We start from the raw sequence: 24118 nt of genomic DNA, 5'->3' as shown, positions 1-24118 counted from the left end.
ACCATGCTGCATTTGGTTGTGCTCTGACATCCCTGAAAAGTGTTGGTGCCTAACCCAAAAAGTGAGGACGCTCACGTTCATGCCTGCTCTTCTCCACGCAGGTGAACAAGGGGGCTCTCAGGCTGCCTGAAAACCTCTTTCATGCTGAGGAGTAAAGCCACCAGTAGCTCACTCTCTCCAGTAACTGGAGAGGAACAGAGACATACAGGTGAAAGATATCAGCACGAACACAGGCTTGTGCTAGGAGCACCTCACTGCAGGCCCTCGCTGGCACGGTGTTTTGGTGGCCCAATCCATGGTGACATCTGGGTACTTGGCACACATTTTCAAAATTCTGCCCTACAAATCTTGTGAGATAGAAACGTTTTTTAGAAGTATTTTTCTACAGGGATGAAGGGACACATGACCACTCCTGCAAGTCACCCGGCAGGTATCCACCAGAGCACGAGGCCGTGGGCACCTTCCCAGATCCTACCACAGGAATCACCATGTGGATGAGCTCCTGCTCTCTTTTCCCCTTTTCTTCCCCCTAAACACACCTGTGCCATGGAAGTAGAGCCCATTCTTACCTTCTGCCATTCCTCTAAAGGAAACCGCATTTATTTATTCTGGGAAATGCCTGCTAGCCTGTGTAATATTTTTGGAAATAATGCCTTTCAAGGAATTTTAATCACTGTTGATGTATAAAAACAAATAACACAATCTGCGACCAGATGGTGTGTTGGGTGACATGGGGCTCTCTTCCCCAACACGCAACTGCTCACCAGCCTTTCAGTCGCTGGGCCTTGCAAGAGCTGCCTGCAAGCTCCTCTCACCCTGAACCAAATTCATCTTTGGGAAGGAGCAATCTGAGGGAGTGAAACGTTTTCAGCAAAACCTAGGGGCCAAGAATAAAAGCAAGAGGAACTCTGCTTTGCCCCTGCCCAGAAGCTACAGAAGTCGATGTATGTTGCTGGAGGAGGAGCAGATGTGGGATCTTTAGCTCCTTACTACCATGGCTTTGTTTGAGAAATCTCTGAGCTTTCCACTCCTTGTGGGATTTTTTTTCTGCAATCCCAACCACTGCTCATTTGGGTTGATCCGAAGAACAGGCAGTGAAATCCATTGCTTTTCATCATTCAGAAACCACTCGCAAGGTTTTGACACGAAGCCAGTTTGGCTCAAAGCCGGGCCCAAGGCCAGCTTGAAAATATTCCTGAACCTTTCAACAATCCCTGGCCGGTTTTCAAACTTACAACAAAAGCCCAGATCAGGGAAAGTTTGCAAATTTTTAGGTCGTATAAGAAAACTTCTGTACATGTTGTGTGTAAATTCCCATCATTTATTTTCATGCTGGGAGAACCTCAGTCTCCAGAGCCCGCTCTTGCCTCAAAGAGCACAACTGTGTTTCCCACAGAAAGGACTTGTCTGAGAGCTGTAACAGAAGATACAGGACGTGTCAGGAAGCTACCTGGAAAACAGACGGATCGGTTTGCTCTTGTTTGGATGCCTTGTTCCTTGTCCAAAGTGTCCCCAGGTGCCCCATTATATAGGGAGAGTTGTAAGTGTATGGCACTTGCTGCAGGCAGGTATCCCTCGCTGGATCTATACCTACAGCTTCGCAGCACGCAGGAGCACTCTCTAAGCATAAAAATTAAGGAATTTTCTGACACACTTGACAGTTTTAGATATTCAGCAGTATGACAGACCTCTTACTCAGCAACTTGAGAACATTTAGTCCCACAGAAAGAGCAGGGAAACGCTTTACTTCCCCGGTGAAGGGAGAGGGCAGCTGGAGCTGTGTAGGTAGTGGAACAGAAATGCAGGTGCTGCAGCCACAAATAGAGCCTGCGTGCACAGGGCTTCACCGGTCGGGATGCTGCTCCGGCTGGCACGGCTGGGCAGGCACTCAAACACACAACAGCTATCTATTAAACAGGTAAAACAAAATGGAAAATATGTAAAACATTCTGTTCTGTGATTCTAACATAGTACTAGGCTCAGGATGCTGCTGATCAGACTGTCTGCTATCAAACATCAGAAAAGGTCTGTATTGCTCACTTTATCTCTGCCTTGCCACCGTTGACACATGCAAACAAACACATCTAAAGTCCCTTTGCGGATGATTCCAAAAGCAGAAAATTGTTTTCTTTCTTTCCTTTTTTTCCTTTTCTTTCTTCTCTGTTTTTCTTCCTTTTTTCTTTCTCATCTTGCTTTCTTTTATTCTCTCATTCTTTCTGTTCTGCCTTCTGTACACCTGAACCCACCAGTGAGGCTAAGCCTGCAGAAGCCTTCATTCCATGTATGCAGTAACACAGCCGTTCAACTTAATGGGCATTTACACTAGTTAAGAGACCACCCCTCTTTGTTCTGCGTGCTGAGATTCAGCATGGCCATATTTTTACCCATCAGTGAACTACAAAAGCTCCTGAGACCTCTTCCCCCTTTCTCACATCGTTACGCCATCGAGGCGACCCTACCTAGGGACCCCCGTCCTGCCCTGCTTCACGCACACACGCCCTGCACCGCGGGCAGCCTCACGACGCGAGCCATCTGCCTCCCTCTCCAGCAGAAAGTCACGTTTCACAACCTACCACTCAGATCCGCGAACGAGCGGCACATCAGCAGATTTGCTGCCTGCCCAAAGCTACAAAACAGCAAACCATTTCCCACATCAGCCGACGGGCGTTAGATCCCATTGTACTACTGAACTCGGCGGCAGCAAGCAAACAGAAAAGCACCAGGGAAACATCCATGGCGAGAGCACGCGCGCGCACAGACGCACCGTCAAATCCTGAAAAAAAACATGCAGACGGGTATCAGTGGAATAATGTACGGAGCCACGCAGGCTCGGATGTTTCTGGCCAGCTACTCTTTGTGCTGATTGACTGAGGGGGATTAGGAAGGACTCAGCCCAAAAACGCAGTTCCTAACGCTCCTGCAGCTATTGCATAACACAGACTGATTCCCGTCCCGAGCCCTGACCCTCAACTTAACGCAAGTTTAATGCTGTCAGGTTGCATAATGGAAACATCTCCTTCCCAGGGAAGAGGAATTTGGTGGGACCCACTAGCTTCCCAGGGGCTGGGTTATTTGCTCATTTAGGTTCCCAGATGGGCAGTAGAGGGAAGGGAAGTGGGCAAGTGTCACCAAGAAGGAAACAGAGCCACTTTCCCCCTAATATTTCTACCAGGACCTACTGGAAGCTGAAGCCTTGTGGGTTCCATTAAGAGATATGCACCTGCTATTAACACACCCACTAAAGAAACAAATCCTAAACCGAGGGAAATCAAATACATCCCGAAAGTAAGCTGCAAAATCCATGAACCCACATAGCCTAGCTAAACTAAACGCACCTTCAGTTCACCCAAAAAGCAAAAGGAGGAAAACACAGCAACCAAAACATCCGTGATTAAAGGGGTATGTCTCAACAGCACGCAGAAAATACAGCAGCACTTCAAAACAGTCACTCCACTAAATCTGCACGTTGGGATAACAGACGGGGCCATGCAGGGATTTCGGGGATATCCGAAGTAACTCCGAAATGTGCCGCTCCAGATGTGCACAGGTGTGCGACAAATGAGGACAGAGCCCCACCACGCCAGGCTGCAATCAAACGCCCTTCGAAACGCGGACTTTGCACGCCCAGCAAACTGCACCGAGCTTTAGGGAACTTGGTCCTGCGCCCCCAGCTCCCCCAGCTCAGCACCCACAATTATTTGCAAAGGCCGCGGTTGCTCCTTATTCCCTCTCTCCCTACCTCGCAGGTAACAGCTCCGGGCTGGGAGCCGAGCTTGGGAAGCACCGGGACGAGCCCCGCTGGGGATGCTGCACCCAGGACCCCTTTTCCCGAACACCCCCCCCGAGCCTTCCCCCCTATTTTACCTGGGGCTGCGGTCTCCATGGCGACGGGCGGCTGGTCCCTGGCGGTCCCAAAAGCCAGCGGCTCCCCCTGCCGAGCCCCGGCCCCATCCCGCTCCGGCCCGGCCGCAGCCCAGCGCAGCCCCGCGGCCGGCAGCGGCAGGTCCCGGGGGTCCGGGGGGGCTGCCATGCTCCGTGCCAGGCGGCCGCTGCGATCCCGGGGACGTTGGGGGGGACGGAGCCGAAGAAGGAGCCGCGACGGTGGCCGGGGTGGGCTGGGGGGGGGGGGGGGGCGGCGGCGCTGGGCTCTGGCAGCCCGGGGGGGAGCCGGAGCCGGAGGTGCCGGCGGTGGTGGCGGTGGTGCTGCTGCTGCTGGCGCTCCCCCGGCGGATTACGCAGGTGGAAATGGCTCGGTTCGGCGGAGCCTTCCAGCCCCTGCGTCACCCTGTGGCTGGCATATCACAGGGCAGCCCGGCGCTGCTCTCCTGTTAACCGCTTCGGCTGGGGGGGGGGGTGAAGTGCCCCAGCCCCTCTCACCTCTCCCCTTTCCCCTTTCCCTTTTCCCCTTTCCCTTTTCCCTTCCCTTCTCTCCTCTCCTCTCTCCCCTCTCCAGCATCCCACAGATCGAAACACGGCGCTTGGCAAAATAAACTCACGGTGGGTGTCTGTGTGTCTTTTCTCTCTTTTTTTTTTTTTTTTTGTATTGTATTTTCTTGCTTACTGACTCGCAGGAGCTAGCAGAGGTGCTGGGACCCACCAGCGAGGGAGAGGAGCAGGGGCAGGGGCTGTGGCGCTGCCCAGGCGCACTGGGGGCCGGTATCCCTGCCATCCTTTGACAGAGGAGGAAACAAAGTCAGGCAGGTGGTGTGGGAGCATCCCTGCTCTGCGTGGAGCTCTGGTGCTGAGAGGTCAGAGGAAGAGGAGTTTGAGGTCTTGCTGAAGGGGCTTCTCCAGGATCTGTCTCCTGTGGTGCAGGAGGTCACGCTGCAAAGCGGAGAGCAACTGCCCGAGCCGCAAGATTTCACCTCAGTCTGGCTCTTCGCTTGTTGCATCTCCAGCTGTGATCTTTGTGTCACAGCATCCCCAGGCACACTTCAGATCCTCTCCAGCTTCAAGAAGCCATGCTTACACCCGGGTTTGAAAACTTAATACATTTCTGCTCTCCCCACGCAAAGGGCTAAGCCTATACTACAAGATGAAGAGCCGTTAACTCCAGCATTGCCATCTGGGCTGTCTTCCCAAGGAACCTTCCCTCTTCTCCTGACTCCAGGACCTATGCCCAGGAGCCATCCTGCTGCTGCCTGAGTCGGTGCCATTCAGTGCCAGCTCCCCCGGGCCCTTCGCAGACCAGCTCCTCAGCGGTGGCGTTGACCAGGGAGGGGGGGTCTTTGGGGAGGTTTGGAACCAAAGCACCGAGGTGCCAGCATGAGCAACGTGCTCAAGATTTAGCCAACTCACACTGGGAGACAAGTGACTGCTGTGAATTCAGATAAACTGTGTGCTCTCAAGCTCTGAGTGGCAAGTGTGGTTGCAAACAACAAGATTTCTTCTGGCTGGGGCTCCACGGTACGGCTCTAGTGTGCAGCTACTGTAGACTAGACAGCTGCGAGTACTTGGGGCAGACCTCAACAGACTGTGTGAACGTAACCATCTCATTTTGAGCTCCCTAGTCTGATCAATTACTGAAAAGACACGGCATCAAACCCCCTTCTCCCTTTGCTCTGCTTTGCCACTCTTTCTAGATCAGCAGTTGTACAGGTCTTTTAATTTCAGGGCAGCACCTGCCTTAACATGACATGCGATGCCACCTGGGCTAGAAGAAGGAAAGGACTCCCAACCACTTGGCTGAAATGTGGCTGTCCAGAGGCTAAAGGCTATCAGTGAGTCTCCTCCTGAGTCCCCGCTTTGTTAAAGCACTTACAGAAGTATATCACGCAGCAGAGTCTACCAAATTCAGTTTTACAGCTAGTTCCAGGTAATCCATACTGCAAAGCCACCTGAGACAGAAAATGCATCTTTGCTCCCAGCTCCAATTTCTGGATGCAGCAGATCTTTCTGTATCTGCAAGATACGGAGAGCTTAAGTTGTCTGTGTTCCCGCAGCACTCAGCAATATCCTGACTCCCACCAGTGCCTTCCGTGCAGCTCCTCTGAACCCCTCGTTATGAAGGCTGACTCACTTGTACCTCACCCAGGAAGCATTTATCAGTACCAACATCTTCGTGGAACAATGGCGAAAACACGTCCCTCCAGTGTGCTCAAGTTGTCTTACGTGCACCGGCTCATGGGATTTTCTTTATTTGTTTTTGTCAGGATGAGGTGGTGTTTGCTCCAGTTTGGTAGCACGATTTTAGTCATCATGTTCTCGCTGCCAAATCCCACATCTAAAGCTCGCCACATGAGCAATGGAGACAAATTTAACTTATTCATTGTTCCCCCTTTGACATATACTGTATCGTGCATGGTACACTGTCTGATTATGATTCTGGCAAGATCCTGGCAATTTCAAAGTTACTATTAATAATGTTAATGATATGCAGGATGTATTCAAAAATATGTCTTCCTGGAGAGCTTAATATATGTTCTTTTATCATACTCTCCAGTTTTCTTTTACATCTATCACTCTCTGGGGTGGCCCTGCGATGCAGTGTGTACGAGCTGGTAACGGACTAGAGGGCTCAGGAGAAGGCCAGTTGCAGAGCCGAGCCCCTGACAGCTTTGCTGTGTGAGCAATCTGCGATCACAGAGGTCTTCCAATAATGCAGCATCATCAGAAATGTGTGCACAAGCTAGGAGTTATTCATTCCTACAGACCAAAAAGGTTATCGTGAGCTGAGGGTTGCTGGCACGAACACAGACAGTGTTAGTAAGTAGGAGATATGGAGGGAGGAGTAGGCAGTCTGTGTCCCCTGCTTATGGAAGAGAAGCGGGGACAAGGAGGGACAAGTGCCTAAATAAAGCACAATTGCTTCAGGGATCCCAATGGTAAAGTAACCCAGGACTTTATTTCAAGAGATCCTGTACAGTCCCCAAGTGACCTGGAACAGTCTTCTGCAATATAACCAGCCCTGCTCATCACCACGTTATATTGGGTGGGGATCTACAAGTCCCATTTCAAAGCTTGGGTACAGATCCTGGGCTCCCGCTGACTGTCGCAGGTGTGGTTCATACATGTGACAGCAAAGTTGAATGAATGGAAAAAAAATAACAGAAACAACTGAAGAGATACTCTGGAAGCTTGACTGATCCATTCTGCATGCTCAAACAAAAAACTTGGAAATCGACACAACTTGGGCTGTTGTGTGCAAGGTTAAGTCACGAGAGATTTTAAAGACTTTTAAGATCCCCCCAGGAAGGTCAGGCTGCATGAAGATTTAATCAAACGTGTGCTTAACAGAGGTGTGAGTTTAAGTAATACTTGGCACGAAGGAACAAAGCTGATTTCTTTCTGTTTTCAATGAATTTACAAAAGCTCCTGGTAGTTTGTGTGAATGGTGTTGAAAAGAGACTTGTGCAGGGCTCGTCTCTCTCTGCTCATTGGTATTTAGTTCTCTCACTCTTCCCTGTGGACGTTGGAAGTCTTTGAACGTACAAAGTCTGCAAACACATACACACCAATTGCTTCCCTTTCCATTAGAGTCCTTTGGGCTCTGGGGCTCAGGTATGCTGCTGGGCCAAAGCGACTTTGAGCCTCGAGGGGATTTTTGGCCCCAGATGTAACATTACCAGCAAAGAGTACGGGACCTGGCAGGGTATATCAACTGATTTAGTAATATTAAAAATAATCTTCTCTTCTTTCAGGATTTATTCTTGAGGTTTTAAAATAAATCAATTAGAAAAAGCAACATGAGAAAGAAAAGAGGCTTCTGATATAAGTAGGAAAACAAAGATAAATAAAACAACCTCCCACTACCCCACAGAAAGATGGCAGCACTGTAGCACCTAACATCTGGTTTTAAATTCAATGCGTCTGCACTGCAGGCCACCCGGGTTCCACGCATGTCCCATACCCTGTCCTCCAGACAGGCAAACCAAGAAGTGTACGACAGCGCTGTCCTGGGTTGAGTTGTTGAGTTGCCTTCTGCAGCACGCACTCACATCTGGTTTGGACGCAGCCAGGTACAAACCCCAGGATAAACCCTGCTGTGGGGTAAACCCTGCACATTCCTGCCCTACAAGGCACAGGTTGCTATTGGGACTCCCAAGCTGAGGGTGGGCATCCCGAGATGAGGTTTCCAAGATGAGGATAAAGACTTCTCCCGGGCAAGCCGAGCTACTGCAGGCTGTCACTACAGAGAGAAGCTGAGCAGTGGTGACGGCACTCCCCACCCCAAAGGCCACCTGCATCTTTCAGTGCACCAAGCAGCTCCAGCACAGCGGCCCTCCCTAGGGTGCCCCTTGGACCTTTGGTCTCCATACCTTCTCTCTCCATCTCTACAAGCCCTGGAGATGAGGCAGGGCCAGGCAGCCTCTTCGAGGTCCTTTACGTGTGCTCTTCCCGTTGCTACAACTGCCAAAGAAAGAGCTTCAGGCATGTTTGGAAATAGGCACCCCAACCTCCTGCAGAGCTTCGAGGTGTCACCCACGTCCCCACTTCCCCCGCAGCACCCCTGGGGCCAACCACACAGGTCACATCCCAGCTCTGCTTTGTAACCCGGAGTAAGTTTCTGCGTCAGCCCGTGGGTGTGAGATGCCATTTTGCTCCAGAAATCACAAACATCCCAGTGCCAGAAAGGCGGCAGCAGAACAGGTTAAGCCCAGGAGAGGCAGAAGTTTGTGTGCCGGGGTAATACCACCAGCCTTGCCGAGCAAACACAGGGTCTGTGCTCGTTTGTAATGAACAACTGCAGAGATAAGACAGGTACACGGTCCAAAACGGCAGCTCTGGAAATGATCTCCTTGACAGAGAGATTCCTCTTACTGCACGCTGTAAAATACGGAGATTGCTTCAACTTGAGCCTCTAGTAAATGCAATAGCAAAAATACTAGAGTCTAAATAGCGGCATTTTTACTGCTGGTTGTGTAATTTAACCTTCCTTCACTCTCAAAGCTCACAGGCACAGTCTTTGCAGACAGTTCGTTGCTCTGAGGGCTGCCTGACTGTGGCTGTACCGCAGCAGGATACAAAGCCCCAGCCTGGCCCTTTAATTCCCACATCATGCGAGAGCTCTCAGCATCTCCAGCCCTCCACTGTAATGAAATGTGATTAAAGGCGGTGCCTTCCCCCTCTAAGCCTGACTGACTGCTCGGTCCTTCATCCCCTCCACATCAGCCGTTGCTCTAGGAGCAGCGAGGATTACCTCTGTTTCTCTGAAAAGGGAATTTTACAAAGAAATCTAGCGATAGGAGCTTAAACAGCAAAATTGTTGGCCGTGTGAGCAGGCACGGCCATGTGATGTGCACACAGCAGGTGCCAGAGAGGAGCACACCAGCAGGACCCTGGCCAACAGAACCTGTTTCCCCCTTCTGCCCAGCTCCAGCCCCTGTGCAGAGGAGAGCTGAGCAGAGTAGACGGGTGAGTAGGAGGGGGAGCTCTGCATTTGCAAGATGCAGTCAGTAGTGGCCTAGTTTCGGCAGTGCTCGGTAGCTGAATTGCCATCCAAGAGCTGAGTCTGAAAGGCTCTGCACTCACCGCCAGAACATATAGCTATTAAAATGATCCCCTGTCCTGGAGTACCCTGGGCCAGGAATCTGGGTCTGAATCTATGATGTGAGACGGCGATGTTGTTTGGAAGTACATCCTCCGTGTGGCAGCAGGATCTCCGCATGCTACTGCAAGTGCTGTTCCCGAGCATCTTCAGAGAAGCAATCTTTTTCTGCAGTGCTCATCCCCATCCTGGAAGCCTAGCCCAAGGTTATTAAAAGAAGAAGCGTTAGAATTTGGCCTCTCAGAGATTCCCAGCTGCAGGGAACGGGACTTCCTTCTTCAAGCCCTGGCAGGGCAGTTTCAGAGGCCAGTTATCGCTGAGAAAAACGCTCAGACTAACACCAATGTGTCTGCTGCTATTTAATGTCACTGCTGAGGATCCAGCTGAAAAGAGAGCGTCAGACAAGACAGTCTGCGAGCTCCGAACAGGTCATGCAGCGGCCAGAAGTTTATGTGCACAGTGATTTGATACTGCTAATATAGCAAAACAAAAACAACAACATCAAAAAGATCCGCAGATCTGCTTTTGGGAGAAGCTGAAGAAATTGAGACAAAGGTCTAGCCAGAACTGCTTCCATCGCAGAACATTACATCGGTACCACAAAGGCACAGCCAACAGCCAGAGAAGCAGAAGCAGGGTTTTTTTATGAATTCTCATCCGCTTGCATTACATCACACAGCGTGCACGGAGTGCTCTGTGCGTTTACCCAGCTCTACAGCCAGCCCATTAGAGGTTACCATTTGAGTCCTGATTTATGCTGATACTGTCCATGCATTTATCTGACTCTGAGTGTTGATTATGCACTGTCTGCATGTCTCTGGAAACTCACAGAGGCTAAAAATTACACTTTGCGTGCTGGAGGAAAGAGAATCGGCCTGATATGCTTTTATTTAGGATTTGGCATGGCACAGAAGTTATCAGAGAATCAGCCTGTGGAAACAAAACCTGCAATCGCTTTTACAGCGCCCCAGAGATCACACCTTCCAGTGTAACTGAGAGGTGCATTCGCCATCTCTAAGACCCAGAACTCCTGCGATATGCAACTATGGACAGAACTGCAATGAAAGGGAACACATTCCTGACAGACACGCTGCTTTGTGCCCTCTAAGCAATCGTCACCTGTTAGTAAACAGCAGTGCTTGTAAGAGCTGCTACGAAGGTATCTGTGTGTGCCACAGGTTCATGGAAAAACAAGGTGCTAATAATAGGTAACCCAAGAGACCGAGCCTCACGTAAGAGGCCTGAGGACAGGTAAGGCTGCCTGTGACAAAACCTAGCACTGCAAGAACTGTCTCAGTGTCACCGTGACAGCCGGGCCTTACATTCAACAACATCCTCCCCTGGTCTTCCATTTTTGACAGCACAGATCTAATTTTCTTCCTTTGTACACAAATGGGAACCAAGAACATCTTAACAGCAGCCCCTGGGGCCAATCCGTAATTCAAGATCAGGCTCAGAACTCCTCATTTCTAATTACTCATTTAAATATTTCTTATGAGAAGAAGTTATCCGAGCAGGAGGCCGTCGCCCGTTCATTCGTGGGCTCGTGCCCAGCACAGGCTGAGCATGGCTGCCCTTATCCCAAAGCTACACAGCAAAGGTTGGATGTGTCTAGCTATCTTTTTGAGCTGGCTCTACCTGCCCAAAGGTTCAGTGGCATGATATCGAGTAGTCAGCCTGTGACACTGAGCTTAGCCCTTTGCTGGCCGGTGCCCACACACCTCCTCTATGATGTGAGAAAAGTGTAATGTTCTGCGGTGCAAGGACTGAACCTCACGGCTGCGAGGTGTTTGGGTGCTGGAGACCCACAGAGAGCTGAGTCAGGCAGCGGCTGCATTTTGCCAGTGTGAAGCCAAGCAAGATCAGTTCTGAGACCTTTCATCTATTTTTTACTTAAATTTATGAAATTAAGCTCCTGTTAGCAGTAGTGCTGTAGAACCAGGCTCTATTTTATATTTGTAATTAGCCCTATCAACTTCAAAGAAGCTGTTTTTCTATAATATTTGCAGGCCTGGGATTTGTTTTTGCATTTAATTGATACATCATTTTGCACTTGATATCAGTACTTCAAAGCGAACATTATTGCGTTACATTTCAAAATCACTTTGTAGTACATTCTGTGTATCGCATGGCTGAAATTGGAGAGAACAACCGGCAAATCCTTACCAGCTCCAATCATCTGCGGCTTTATTTCGTGAATTAAATGTTTGTAGTGAACAAGAGCCTACATTCCTCAAACTCTAGCTGATGTCAGTGCTGAAAAAGCAAAACCAGGCAGGAGTAATCCCTGCTATAAACAACCCTTAAAATCATCAGTTTTACTCTTAGCATTTTGCAGTGGGGTGGGTAAACGAGTCCAACTGCGTGCTTTTGTAACTTGGGGCAGGCTCTTTTCTTAACGTAACTTGACATTTGCAAAAATCAAAACCCAAACTGAAAGAGGGCTCTACTGGTTTCCCGTGATCCATCCCATTGTATAATTTAAGTCAGTATCTTCTGCCAAAATAGTGAAATAATGCCCAGGGCCCTCTGCTGGATGATGAAGAACATATCTCCTTCCCCAAAGTGCTGAGATGAATCACTGTCTTGGAGAAGTTCATAGCACGCCTCAGCATACAACCTTGGCTATCACCATTGTGTTTTTGCAAACAGAACTACAGGTTCCCACTCGTGTCAGTGGTAACAAAGTGCATTTTACCACTCACAAACAACATTACAGGGAAGGTTTCCCAGAACAAAGCATCAAGAATTTGTCCTCATTGTGCTCAAACAGAAAAAAAAACACACGTCCCATTCACTGTAATTTCCTAATCTGAATTCTTATCAGCTCTTTACAGCCGAACATGGTAGAGAAATAGATAAGAAAACAAAAACCTCTGTAAAAGCCAGGGAAAGATGCTGTAAGAGGAAATGAGCTCTTGCCCTTTGCACAGCTCGGGGAGAAGAAAAATTCAGCCAAATGAAACTAGTTGAATACTTTCTGAGCTTTAGATGTGGAAGTCTTATCAACCCTGTGTAAGGATCATCTTCCAGTGGCAGAAGGAGCATGTGGTCCCATCATCCTGTCACCTATCACAAGCAGCAGGAGCTTCTTCAGCTCCAAGACTTCAATGAACGGAGCAAACAGGAGACAGGATCAAAGTGGAGGGGTGGAAAACAAGAAAACTGGGCTCCCAGGACAGCATCAGAAATGCTGACTCCAGATGGAAAGTGGACTGTGATGCTAACAGAAAACAGTTCAGATCAGCACTGCAGTGTCTCTGTTAGCAGGAGAGGTTTCACAACACTGTTCTCAACAAAATTAATCTGGAAGACGATTGATTCCTCTTTATTATATGCACAATTCTTGTGAAATTTCTAAAGAGGCTTCTGAAAAAGGTGTGGGAAGGTTAACGGATGACTTTGAGGCCCTCCAGACAGGAGTAAGAAATCAAGATGACATGAGCACGTAATACGTGACCATACAATATAGACTTCAAAATGGAAATGGTGTGAAGAGACTGCTTGAGGTTTGCCTTGTGGAAACAGGGGTGACTCACTTGTGATTTTGTTGTTCTTCCTGACTTTTCAGAACTTTTTAAGCATCTTGTACCTGCAGCTGTTCCCTAGCTTAATTGCCTTTGTGCTCATTAATGGCGCATACATGTATTTCTTCTACTTTTTTTTTTTTAATAATATAAAATAAGTTCTGTTTTTTAAATGACGCTATCTCAAAATAGCGTTTTGGGCCCTGGATTTGAATTTCTATCTTCCAGCTGAAACAGTTCAGCAGAATCACTAGCACATAATTCATGATTATGAAACTGCATTTTTTTGTGGGAAAGTATTGCTGGCGGGGTTTTGTCCAGCTCTGGTGTTCTCAGTATTGAAAGCTACATCAAGTGAGCTCATGAAAAAGGAATGTGAGAACCTTGTGGTTTTTACCTTAATTATTCATCCATAGTTGTTGGATGGAGCCCAGAATATCAATGGTTATTGCAATTCTGTTGTATATTAAGAGTAAAGGGTAACAGCTTGATGTTTGTTTTGTAAGTGGGCTTGGCCAGATACTAAATACCCCCACTGCATGTTTGTTTAATCAAGAAATGCAAATGTCAAGGGAGAAGATTAAAAGATCTGAAGACAATGAAACAACATTCTACTGATACACACAGGAACAACTCTTAAAATGTACGGATTCAAAACTTTAGTTTCAATTAAAATCAGAAAATTCATTAGAAAACTCATTCAGAGAGCATATTTTCCCAAAGATGTATAATTTTACTACGGATTATTTTCCACTAAAGCTGGAAATACAATCAGTTAAGTTAAAATTTGTATCTTCATCCTATGCTAAAGATCTATTCTATCTCACTAAAAATCCCCCTGGGAAGCCGTTAACCATTGGTATATTAATGGCACTCTCTAGGACATGCATTGTGCCTGGTGACACAAAGATACCATATAAAGGAACCAGTTTTATTTTTCAAAGATGCACTGAAGTTAAGCACCAGTGACTGTTTCTGTAAGAGGAAAACATTTTGACCTGTTCCTCTGTCCAACTGTATTTTCTGTGCGTTCCAGTCTCCATACCATCACTTTCACCATCGTTCAGGAAAACGGTGTTCCAGCAGCGCTGAAGAGAAAACCCACTGCTATTTTGTCATTCAGATGACCGTGAGTTTTCCACTTGCCTGAGAAAGAGGAGAGGGGGTCATCGAGCCTTTCCAACATCATATTTTACCCAAAGTGATACACAAGATTAGATGGCAACTTAATATTCAAAAGTCATTTTCAGACACAAAAAGTAAGCTGTTTAAAGATAAATGTAAAATGTGCTGCCAGTAGTCTGTGCTGCTTTGTGCTTATACCTAAGGTCTGATTTTTAAGTACTGACTTCCACGGTTAGTGCCTTAGTTATGTGAACTTTGCTGAAGCCAGCTGATCTCAGAATCTGATGTTTTTGTGACATTTTGAACCACGTGGCTGGAGATGTGAGCCCTGAAGCTCGTCTTGTAACGTATACTTCCTTGCAGGCTTTTCTCCGGGATGCAGACCCTACTGCTGCCAGCTACGTGGAAGTCTGATGATGCTTGCTCTTGGGGTGAGGTGTGCAGGTAGGAGTCCCCAGAGGAAAAGCTGTGACTTTCAGTCACTGTTTCTTCTATTTCAGCACTGGGTGAAGAGAGTCCATCTTTCTGTGTATCATCTCTTGGTCACCCCGCTCCAGGGTTTGAATAGTCAGGGCCCTGCTACATGACTTCTGAGGAAGACAGACTCGTTCATTACACCGGCCACTGCACGACACATCATGGAAGTACCTTGATTACTGATTCAGTCTTAATTTAGACAGCCCAGGTAAGTCATCCATGAGTCCCTTTGAGTAAATATTGCATAGCCACTTCACTCACAAGAAATTTCTCAGGAGAGTTCTCCCTCTGCCCTTCCAATGTTTATGTTCTCAAACCTATCTTCACCTTCAACTTATAATACATAATTGCTTAAAACACAAAAATATAAGGAACTTTGTGGCTTGCCAGGTATAGTCCTTCTCTATTTTAGGCAACAGTATCACATAAACTATTCACTGCCATTTTAAAATAAGGTCAAGTGTTCTGTCCCTCTTCTTTCTACTGGAGAGCTGTTCCAAAGCTTCACTCCTCTTGGTGCTAGACAAAATCTTCTAATTTCCAGCCTAAATTTATTCATGGCCAGCTTACAGCCATTTGTTCTCATGCCAACAGTGTACTTTAGCTTAAGCAACTTTTCTCCCTCCCTCTTGTTTTCTTTGCTGAGATATTCATAGCTTCCCATAAGTCATTCCTTTTTTTCAGTTTGCTACAGATTTTAAACTTTGTGTGATTTGTTCTGCTCTTATTATTAATTGTCCTCTGAAATTAGCTGCAGTGTTCTAGAAATGCTTTTACTACAGGTTTATCAAAAGAGACTTTATGACTTCATGCCTCTGCATATGCAGATCAAATTGACCATCCCTAACTCCAATTCAATACACCACTGTCATTTCATTTTCGTGTTATTCTTCACTTAACCTCTCATTTTCTGTGTATGCACTAACATTTCTACTTCCCACTGGGAACAGGAGTTTGAGGAGGAGGAGCACAGGGAGGTTCCCAGAAGTATCAGCTTACGAAAGAGAGCTCATTTTTAAACTAATTTCCAGATTCCATTTCCTGGTTGCTTTTTTCTTCTTCCCCCCAACTGGTGTTTGCATCCTGTCCCACAGCTGCATCGTTTACACGTTTTATAATGCTGCCTTTAAGTGCTCTTTTAGATAATGGAAATTCATTCCCGAAGAACAGCTCCAAGTTCTTTTCAGCCTAGCTCAACTCCCTAACTAATGTCACTGCGCACTACCAGTGCCCTTCCAGGAGCACATCACCAGGGAGCACAGCTGGGACTCGGGTCTCATGTCTCAGATCACTGCCCACGCTTGCCCAGCAGTGGATGCAGAAACCTTTCAGGAATGTGTCAAGGCGAACAAATTCTACATCTCATGTACCCAGGAGCTAATAAAAATCCCCCCATTTATTTTCAGGTGCTGAGCCTTAAGACAAGACGTGGGTAAACCATCCAACACTCCAGGAGTTAAAAAGGATTGAAAAGACCCCGGTCTGCCAGGAGCCATTGAACTGAGTCTAAGCTAATCCAATGGTTTGGTTAGAAAGAAATGAAGACATATAAAGAGAAGGGGGAAAGGAAATAAAGTAAGAATTATAAAGAGCCATAATGGGTCAAACCAAAGGATTACTCAGGATCTTGTCTCTGAGAGGGTCCGGTTGCAGATTATTAGGGAAAGTGCACACAAACAGGGAAACCAGGAGTTAAAATCACTCCCTTTCACAGGGATTGGAAATGCCCTGCCCTCCTTCCTCAATATATCCTTGCAGATTTCCTGCAATGTGTTGAAAGATTTCCCAAGTCAGCTATTGAAATTGCATTTTTCTGCTTAACTACCTTTGATGGAGGTATATCCATAAATTTGTCTAATCACATTTGTAATTTGTTTATGCTTTCAGCATTCATGACATCCTGTAGTAACGACTTCCACAATTTAATTATGGGCTGTTGAAGAAATACTTCCTTTTGTTTGTTCTGAACCTGCCTGGTGATTTCATGATGTACTCCAGAGCTTGTACAGCAAGAAATAGTGGCTATTGATCCCTATTTACATCCTCATGCAGCTTGTGATTTTATATACCCCTGTGATTTAGTCATTTGTTTTCCAAGGTGAGCACTTCATACAAGTTCTCATATGGAAATTATCCCATACTGCTGGTTATGTTAAGTACCCTTCCCTTAGCATTTTCTAGCTTTATTTCTTTATTTTCGTGATGGAGGAACTGTGAAGAGTCCGAACTGCTTGCACAATGCAGGTGTGGGTACACTCAGTGAGTACTGCTACAGTGTGATATTTTGTTTTGTTATGTTATCCCACCCACCACCCAGTGGTTTCTAACATTTTGTCTGCTTCTTTTATTGCTCCCAAACATGGAACTGGTATTTTCATTGAATTATCCATAATGACTCTGAGATCCTTTTTCCTGAGATGTGATAGCTGACTTAGAGCTCATCAGTGTGTATCTATAGCCATGGCTGCCTCTCCTCATGTGCAGCAGTCTGCAGTTTCATCTAGTGTTTCATCGACCAGATCCTCAAATTTTATGAGGTCCTTTTTGCAACTCTTTGCAGTTGCTAGTCTTGTTCTGTGATCCGGGAAAAAAAGGTTAAATGAAAAAAAAGAAATATGAGAAAGAAAAATGCTTTTTAGGATTCCCTTAAGCTGATGATGTAGGAAGTCCATTACTCAACTCCACCTTTTGATACATCAGTCTTACATTAACCGTGTACTGTGAATTATGCTAACAGCTCTCATCATGACAAGATGCAAATATCTCAAAGACTTGCTGATATCATATCTAGAATGCTTCTGTCATCACCATTCTCAGATTGGGATGATGGGGCTTGGCCCTTTTTCATCCATGCAGCCAGACCAATTAAGGTATTATTTCATCCGGGAAAGCTGACTGCACTTGTTCCAGCCCAGCAGGTTTTCAATTTCCATTGTGCATCAGAGACAAAAAGATGTGCTACTCACCATGGAAAAATGCAAGAGAAGAAAAGTTGGTGAAAATTCCTCGGTATTTCATTGCTGCTTTTGAGTGCAATGCGTTTGCCCCAGATATTAGACAAAATGTTCCAATGCTACTTCCGTGACATTTTTGGGGTTCGCATTTCCTACAGACCACTGGTGACTGACATTACAGTCTAACTGCTGAACGTGCTCAAGCACTCTCTTGAATAGTTTTGTTTGTTTCTCCCTACCTCTGTGTAACTAGTGGTCTTGTAACCAGGCTCTGGGAAAAGGTAATTCATAAGGATTCTGCTGTGGTCAGACTAAAGTGATTCTACCACACCTACTCTAGTGGCTGGGTTGTCACAGGTTTAATTCCCCGTGTGTAAGGAAAAAATAATAATAACAATAGCAGGCAAGAATATGACCATAAAACAGTTAGTGCCACGTAACTGGCATCATTTTATAGGGTTCAGTGGAGCTATAGGAGCACACACAAGCTGCAGATTAGAGCCAAAATTGCTTCCCTTGTAGCTTGATGAGCCTATGATGACACTGTCTCATGGACGATTTACTTTTGTTTCAATGGAGCTCGTTCAGGCCCTTGATACGTAGAAGGAAGTGAAAGAAGAAAAGGACGGATGCAGAAAAAGATGATGTTTTCTAAAGTATTGATGCAAGTGGGGTTTGTTCTCTTATAAAAATTGGAAAATATTCACCACTAAGCTGAGAAGCACATTTTCATTTCTTCAGAATTTTCATTTCTGCAGATTTCTTCTGCATTTCTGCAGATCCTCTATAGGAAGGATGAAAAATTTCTCCTCTTGGAGAAAGAATTTACTTCACCATTCATAAGCAGTGAAAAATAAATATTGTAAACTTTAAAGAGCTTAATGGCTTTGGATATTATTGATAGATTACAAGGGATGAAAAGTTAAAAAAAAAACAATAGAAAGCAAATCTTGCAACTTCTTTTTACAGATTGTCCATGAAAATATCAGGAAGGTGGTTCACAGGTGCCGATTTCTAACCTAAATCAGACCCCAGTGAGATTCAGAGTACAGAAGAATTCAGCACGGGCACAACACTATCCCCCACCAATGTTGTCAATGAACTACATGGATGCTTCAAAAGTTTGTTCAACTTAATATTTCAGTGACTGGATCTTCTCGTACCTTTCTCCATCAGACTCAGAAGCCTCTGCTACCATCTGTATTTTTTTCTGCATATACCTATACGCTGTTACGCAGCTCAGTCTTAAGCTTTCTTTCATCAATGAGAATCTGACAGCAGTGCATCACAGCTTTGGTTTCCAGTCCATGGCTAAGTTTGTAGCTTCCTTTCCTGGAATGAAGCCACGTCAGATGAACACAGTGTTGCAGGAGCTGTTTTACCAGTGCTGCATACAAAAGAAAAACTCCTTCTGTCGTATTCCCTGTGTCCACCTACTTGATAAATCCACCGATCATGTGGGTTGGTTAATTTTTACTCGAGACTTACAATGGCAGCTCAGGCTGAAGCGGTTTGCTATGACGACCTTGTATTCCTTTCCTGAGTCAGAGCATTTCAAGATGGGGTTTCTCCTCCTGTAGCTGTAGACCATCCAGCTGCAGTGTATCAGCTTGCATTTAGCTGCATTGAAGTGCTTATTGCCGGACTGTGGCCATTTAATTAGGTGATTCAAATCATCGTGTAGGTATAACTTCATTATTTACTACTCAACAAATTTGCGCCATCTGCGGATTTAACTGGCTGAGACCTATGTTACCATTTGGATAGATTAGATAGTTACATTAAATTGATTAATAATCATTAAAATGATTTCCCCCATTTTGAGATCTGCTTTTAAGCCAATTTCTAATCCATTTAATGTGTGCCCTGCAAATTCTATTTTATGCTACACTGCTTGTTTTCATATATTTTATGTTTATGGTGATGTTCCCCTGTGAGTACCTAGTTGCTGTGGTTTAACCCTGGTAGGTAGGAAAGCACCACACAGCCTCTTGCTCACTTCCACCCCTGCAGGAAGGGGGAAAAAGAATCAGAAAGGTAAGTTGGAAAACTCATGTGTTAAGATAAAGACAGCTTAATGAGAAAGACAAGAAGAGAAGAGGAGAAGAGGAAAAAACAGTCAAAGATAATAATAATAAAAAAAAAGTGCATGTGCACAATGCAATTGCTCAACACGAGCTGACCGATGCCCAGCCAGTCCCTGAGCCCCTGCAGCACCCCCCTGTGCAACTCCCCACAATTTTTATTGTTCCACATAAGGCCATATGGTGTGGGACATCCCTTTGGCCAGTTGGGGTCAGCTGTCCTGGCTGTGTCCCCTCTCAGCTCCTTGTGCACCCCCAGCCTCCTTGCTGGCGGGGCAGTATGAGAAGCTGAAAAGTCCTTGACTCTGCATATGCACTGCTCAGCATGTTATTAGCACTATTTTCATTACATATCCAAAAATGTAGCGCCATACAAGCTACTAAGAAGAAAATGAACTCTGTCCCAACCAAACCAGCACACTACCTGATGGTTTCTGAACAATTCCCTGCTTTCTTTGATATTTTCAAGTTACGCCCACTGTTGTTTGTCAGAAATTGCTGTAAAGTCTGGGACAGTGACCATAACAAAAAATAAAAAATAAAAAATAAAAAATAAAAAATAATAAAAATAAAAATAAAAAATAAAAAATAAAAAGAGGCACATTTCTATTATAGTGCTATTTTTTGTTTGCGTAAAGCAAGTGTGCCAGGATCATGAGTCACTAGGCAACTGCTAATTTATAGATCAATGCTGAGCTCATTTCTGTCTGTTAGCATAACATCCGGTCCAGAGCAGTCACTGCAATAATAAAACATTCTATAAATAATGCCTTACCTATTGTTTCTAGAAGCACTAATGAAGTTTTATCATTTTGATTTTTGTTGTTGTTGTTTTTGTTTGTTTGTTTGCTTTTTAACCTCCCTGAAGGAGACTTTCAACAGCTATCCCCAAGTCAAAGTCATCCGAGATAACTCAAATTTTTTCTTCCTACATGTCACTGCTATATACATATGAAGCAGCTTGCCCCTGCGCCATAGAGAAATTTCATACAGATGCCCCGTGCCCATCTGAGCTCACTCCTCAGTTTTTGTGGCCTGTCTTAAAAAGCACTGAGAAAACACAGTAATTCTGATAATCTAAAAACATGTAAAATGTAAAGCACAGACATATTTATTTTTATGCTCCTATTTGGTTCATTTACTTTAGAAAAAGTGGTGAACAATTGTCTATAAAATCAGGTGAACTTTAAATGCAGCAGAGAGGGCAGGGCCCTGCAGCACTGGCATCCGTTCTGCTTCCTGCGCTCTGTGTCAAAGGGATGCAGCCAGAGCTGCAGGGAAATGGCCTTGTCCACCCAGAGCTCAGACAGTCAGGAGTTATTCTCGATAAAATACTCATGCATATGCATTTAAAGCCATGATTCTGTCTGTCACTGGTGATATACTTGAGACAACACACTTTTATTCCATTCCATCCTGCAGGTCAAACTGTAACTAGCCGGAGATACACACTCCCCAGGTAACACCTATTTTTGGCAGTGCCAAGAGCAAGCAAGTGCACTTCTCCCCATCACACTTGTGCTCAGGGTTCATGGCACTGACACAAACACAGCAACTGCATCACCAGTGCTGTGTCAAAGCCCAGAAGCCTTTCTCAGGCTTGTTTCAGCAACATTCTTCTTGACCCCAGGAGGAGTAAGGACTCTGCATTATGAAGTGGAGACATCAATGCAGCTAAGTATCTTCATTCTTCCAACTACTGTAGGTGCTTAACCTGCTAAGCTACCAACTTCTGATCACAAGGGCTTAACGAGAAGTCTATTATTTTTAAACTTCAAAAAGCATAGACACATCTCACATCAAAATATTTAGACTACTAAAATTATTAAAATAAAATAAAATTCCCAAACTGTCTCATTTATCTCACCTGATACTAAAAGTTAAAGTGCGTACAGTTTTATTAGCAACAAGGAACAGAGAGCCTAGCTTCTAAAATGTAATCTATTTTAAACGTTTACATGAGGTCTATCATCACTGCTTCTTGGCACTTAATCTGATATTTGATCTAAATATGCATTGGTTGGCAGAAATGATACTGGAAGCACTTGAATTAATAAATGACGCAGTGGAAGTCAGAAATATTCCAGTGATACAAATAGAAGCAGCCAAAAAGCTGCTCATAGTTTACAAACAATACTTTTTTAACGATGGAAATTCTTCTACAAACAAACGTACCGGTCACTTTTAACAATCCCAGAGAAATCAAGTTGTCTACCACCCCATAAAAGTATCAGTAGAAGGCAAAGGCAGAAACATATGTTGGTGATACACAGGGATCTATAAGAATCTAATAAACAACAGTTTCAAAACGTTTCACTGACAGTCAGCAAAACTACCAAGACAATTCCACAAGTAAACGCACAGCAGCAAGGCACCATCAGCACTTAAATGCTTGCTTCGACTATGCTATGAAATGATTTAAAATTATTCTGAAAGGCTTTAGCAGAATTAGAGCAGAATGTGCCACAGCAGAAGGTGAAAGATAGCACACTTGAAATGATTAATTCAGTCTGAGATAGGTCTGAAAATCCTTTATGTTAAAAGAAAAACCTAGCAACTGCTACCAGACTTTTTTTAAATGTATGTGCAAATATACATTTTAACAGCTTTATAAACCAACACCGAATTATCTAGCAATAACATTATCTAGCTCTTAATGAGCTGAGTTAACAGTTAATATTGTAATACTGCCCTGCACATTTGCTGCAGTTGAAGAGATTAAGAATATTATATGCACACAGATTTTAGGCTGCCAAAGTGGGTCACCCTGAGATGATTCAGTCACCTAGAAAGGACTAAAGGTGTTCCACAAAATGTCTATTTTTGTAATTATTCCCTTCTGGTAAGAGAGGAGTGTTTTCCAGTCAAACAGAAATCCCTACACCCAAATTAGATCATTTGGCTTTCCTCATTGCCAATAATGAGTCATTCACTTACATGCTCAGAAACAAAAGCAGTTGCATTTTGCTACTGAGAGTACCAATGAATATCTGGATTTGGATGCAATGTCCAGTTTTACTGCTTCATCATTCAGCTGCTTGCTTGGGAATACTAAGGAGATCACAAAATGGCATCAACAGGCCTAGTTGCCTAAGCTACTTTACTGCAAGGGTTGCCCATAAGATTCTTTGTCAACAGGAAAGGAAAGAAAAGGAGTAATTTGCTAAACAAGACCAGCTTTGTACGATCCAGTATAACACAACACACTCCCCTTAAACAAAATTACATAAAAGCTTCTCTGCAGGAGGCTCAGAGTAGATGACCATGTTGGTTTTATCCTTGAAATAGAAAGTGAGCACAATTTTCAGAGCATTAACATCCCCTTTCTAATTTAAAATAGTTCCATTATGTACTTGTTACAATATGTTAATTTGCCAGATCATATTTGGACTCGTAATTTTACCTCATCACAGACTTCCGCTGAAAGAAACCTACTAAATTTTTGTCTTTGTAGCACCTATAGACAGGGAAGTCTGAGACCATGCGGCAACATCTTTCTTTTACAATGGAGAAACAGATGGAACCTGCCTGCCTTATGTGGAATTGGAGTGACATCTGGTGACATCGGAAAGCAGCGCAAGTAAGGACTGACCAGCCTTTGAAAAACTGCAGAAGCTGCTTATGCCATTTCCACCCCTTCAATTAAAAATGTTAAGAAACATTAATGCAAAGATTTTAACAGAAACCCTTGAAACTTTCAGTAAATCTAACCTCCTTATTCACAAATCTCTGACGACATCTGAGTCAGCAGGAATCCACTTTTCTGCTGAGAAATCCTACTGCTGGAAAATGTTCATCTAGCCTCACTGCATGGGGAAAAAAAAAAAAAAGATAAAATTAAGTGCAAATGGCTGGGTGAGCAGTTTTTTCAGTTTGACTGGTGTGTTTTATCTCACGCTCACGTTTCTAGTTGATTTCAGTGAAGCCACAGCAAGCTTCTGTGCTGCAAGTTGGCAGTCAGTTCACATTCCTCCTGAAGTTAAACCACTGCACGGACACAATATCCCTCTGACCAAGAGTGGTATGTGAGACAGAATAAAACACTATATGCCCTCTTTTTTTCACATTTCACTAAAGCACCTTAGCAGCTCTTCTCCACTACTCACACTGAAGTCACTGCAGCTTAAATTAATTTAACTAAGCACCAGCACGGGGTCAGATGGATAGAAAAAGGCTGGGGAGAGCCTCCAGAGTGTTATGGCAGACCACTGGCCCCGCTTAACTGGGATAACTGGGAATACTGGTGCCGTGCCCCAGCCCTAACTGGAATTACTGATGCCGTCCCCGAGCCCGCTCCCTCAGGTACCCAACATGGCCGCCGCCATGCCCACCGACATGGCCGCCACCGCCCTCCCGGCGCCACGCCTGCCACTCGCGCCTCCCATTGGCTGCCGGCCCGCCGGTGGGCGGGGCGAGGCGGTCTCCTAGGCGACGCTCCCCGCCGGCGGCGCTCAGGGCTGAGGC

At 45.2% G+C, this 24118-nt stretch overlaps 1 protein-coding gene and 1 long non-coding RNA gene across 8 annotated transcripts in view; both read right to left on the bottom strand.

Annotated features, from left to right (window-relative positions):
- Positions 1-4116, bottom strand: part of RTN1 (reticulon 1) — a 108816-nt gene extending 104700 nt beyond the window's left edge. Inside the window, 1 exon segment of the mRNA XM_013183018.3 lies at positions 3865-4116. Within this exon segment, the coding sequence (XP_013038472.3) occupies positions 3865-4030 (166 nt within the window). The 5' untranslated portion in view covers positions 4031-4116.
- A 3203-nt stretch (positions 4117-7319) lies between these two features.
- On the bottom strand, positions 7320-23990 carry LOC106037210 (uncharacterized). 7 transcript variants are annotated; one of them, XR_007164061.2, is made up of 5 exons: positions 23557-23990; positions 23366-23460; positions 9472-9683; positions 8259-8349; positions 7320-7583 (listed from the first exon to the last, which is right to left on the bottom strand). It is a non-coding gene; the product is annotated as an uncharacterized lncRNA (long non-coding RNA). The 7 variants fall into 7 exon arrangements; XR_001207864.3 differs by having other exon boundaries at positions 7320-8349; positions 23557-23987; XR_007164064.2 differs by lacking the exon at positions 9472-9683 and having other exon boundaries at positions 23557-23986.
- Between the last annotated feature and the right edge of the window lie 128 nt (positions 23991-24118).

This window comes from Anser cygnoides, chromosome 5 (assembly GCF_040182565.1).
Source record: "Anser cygnoides isolate HZ-2024a breed goose chromosome 5, Taihu_goose_T2T_genome, whole genome shotgun sequence".
NCBI lineage: Eukaryota > Metazoa > Chordata > Aves > Anseriformes > Anatidae > Anser > Anser cygnoides.
Note: the sequence above shows the minus strand (reverse complement) of the source record. Positions and strands in the feature narration are given on the sequence as shown.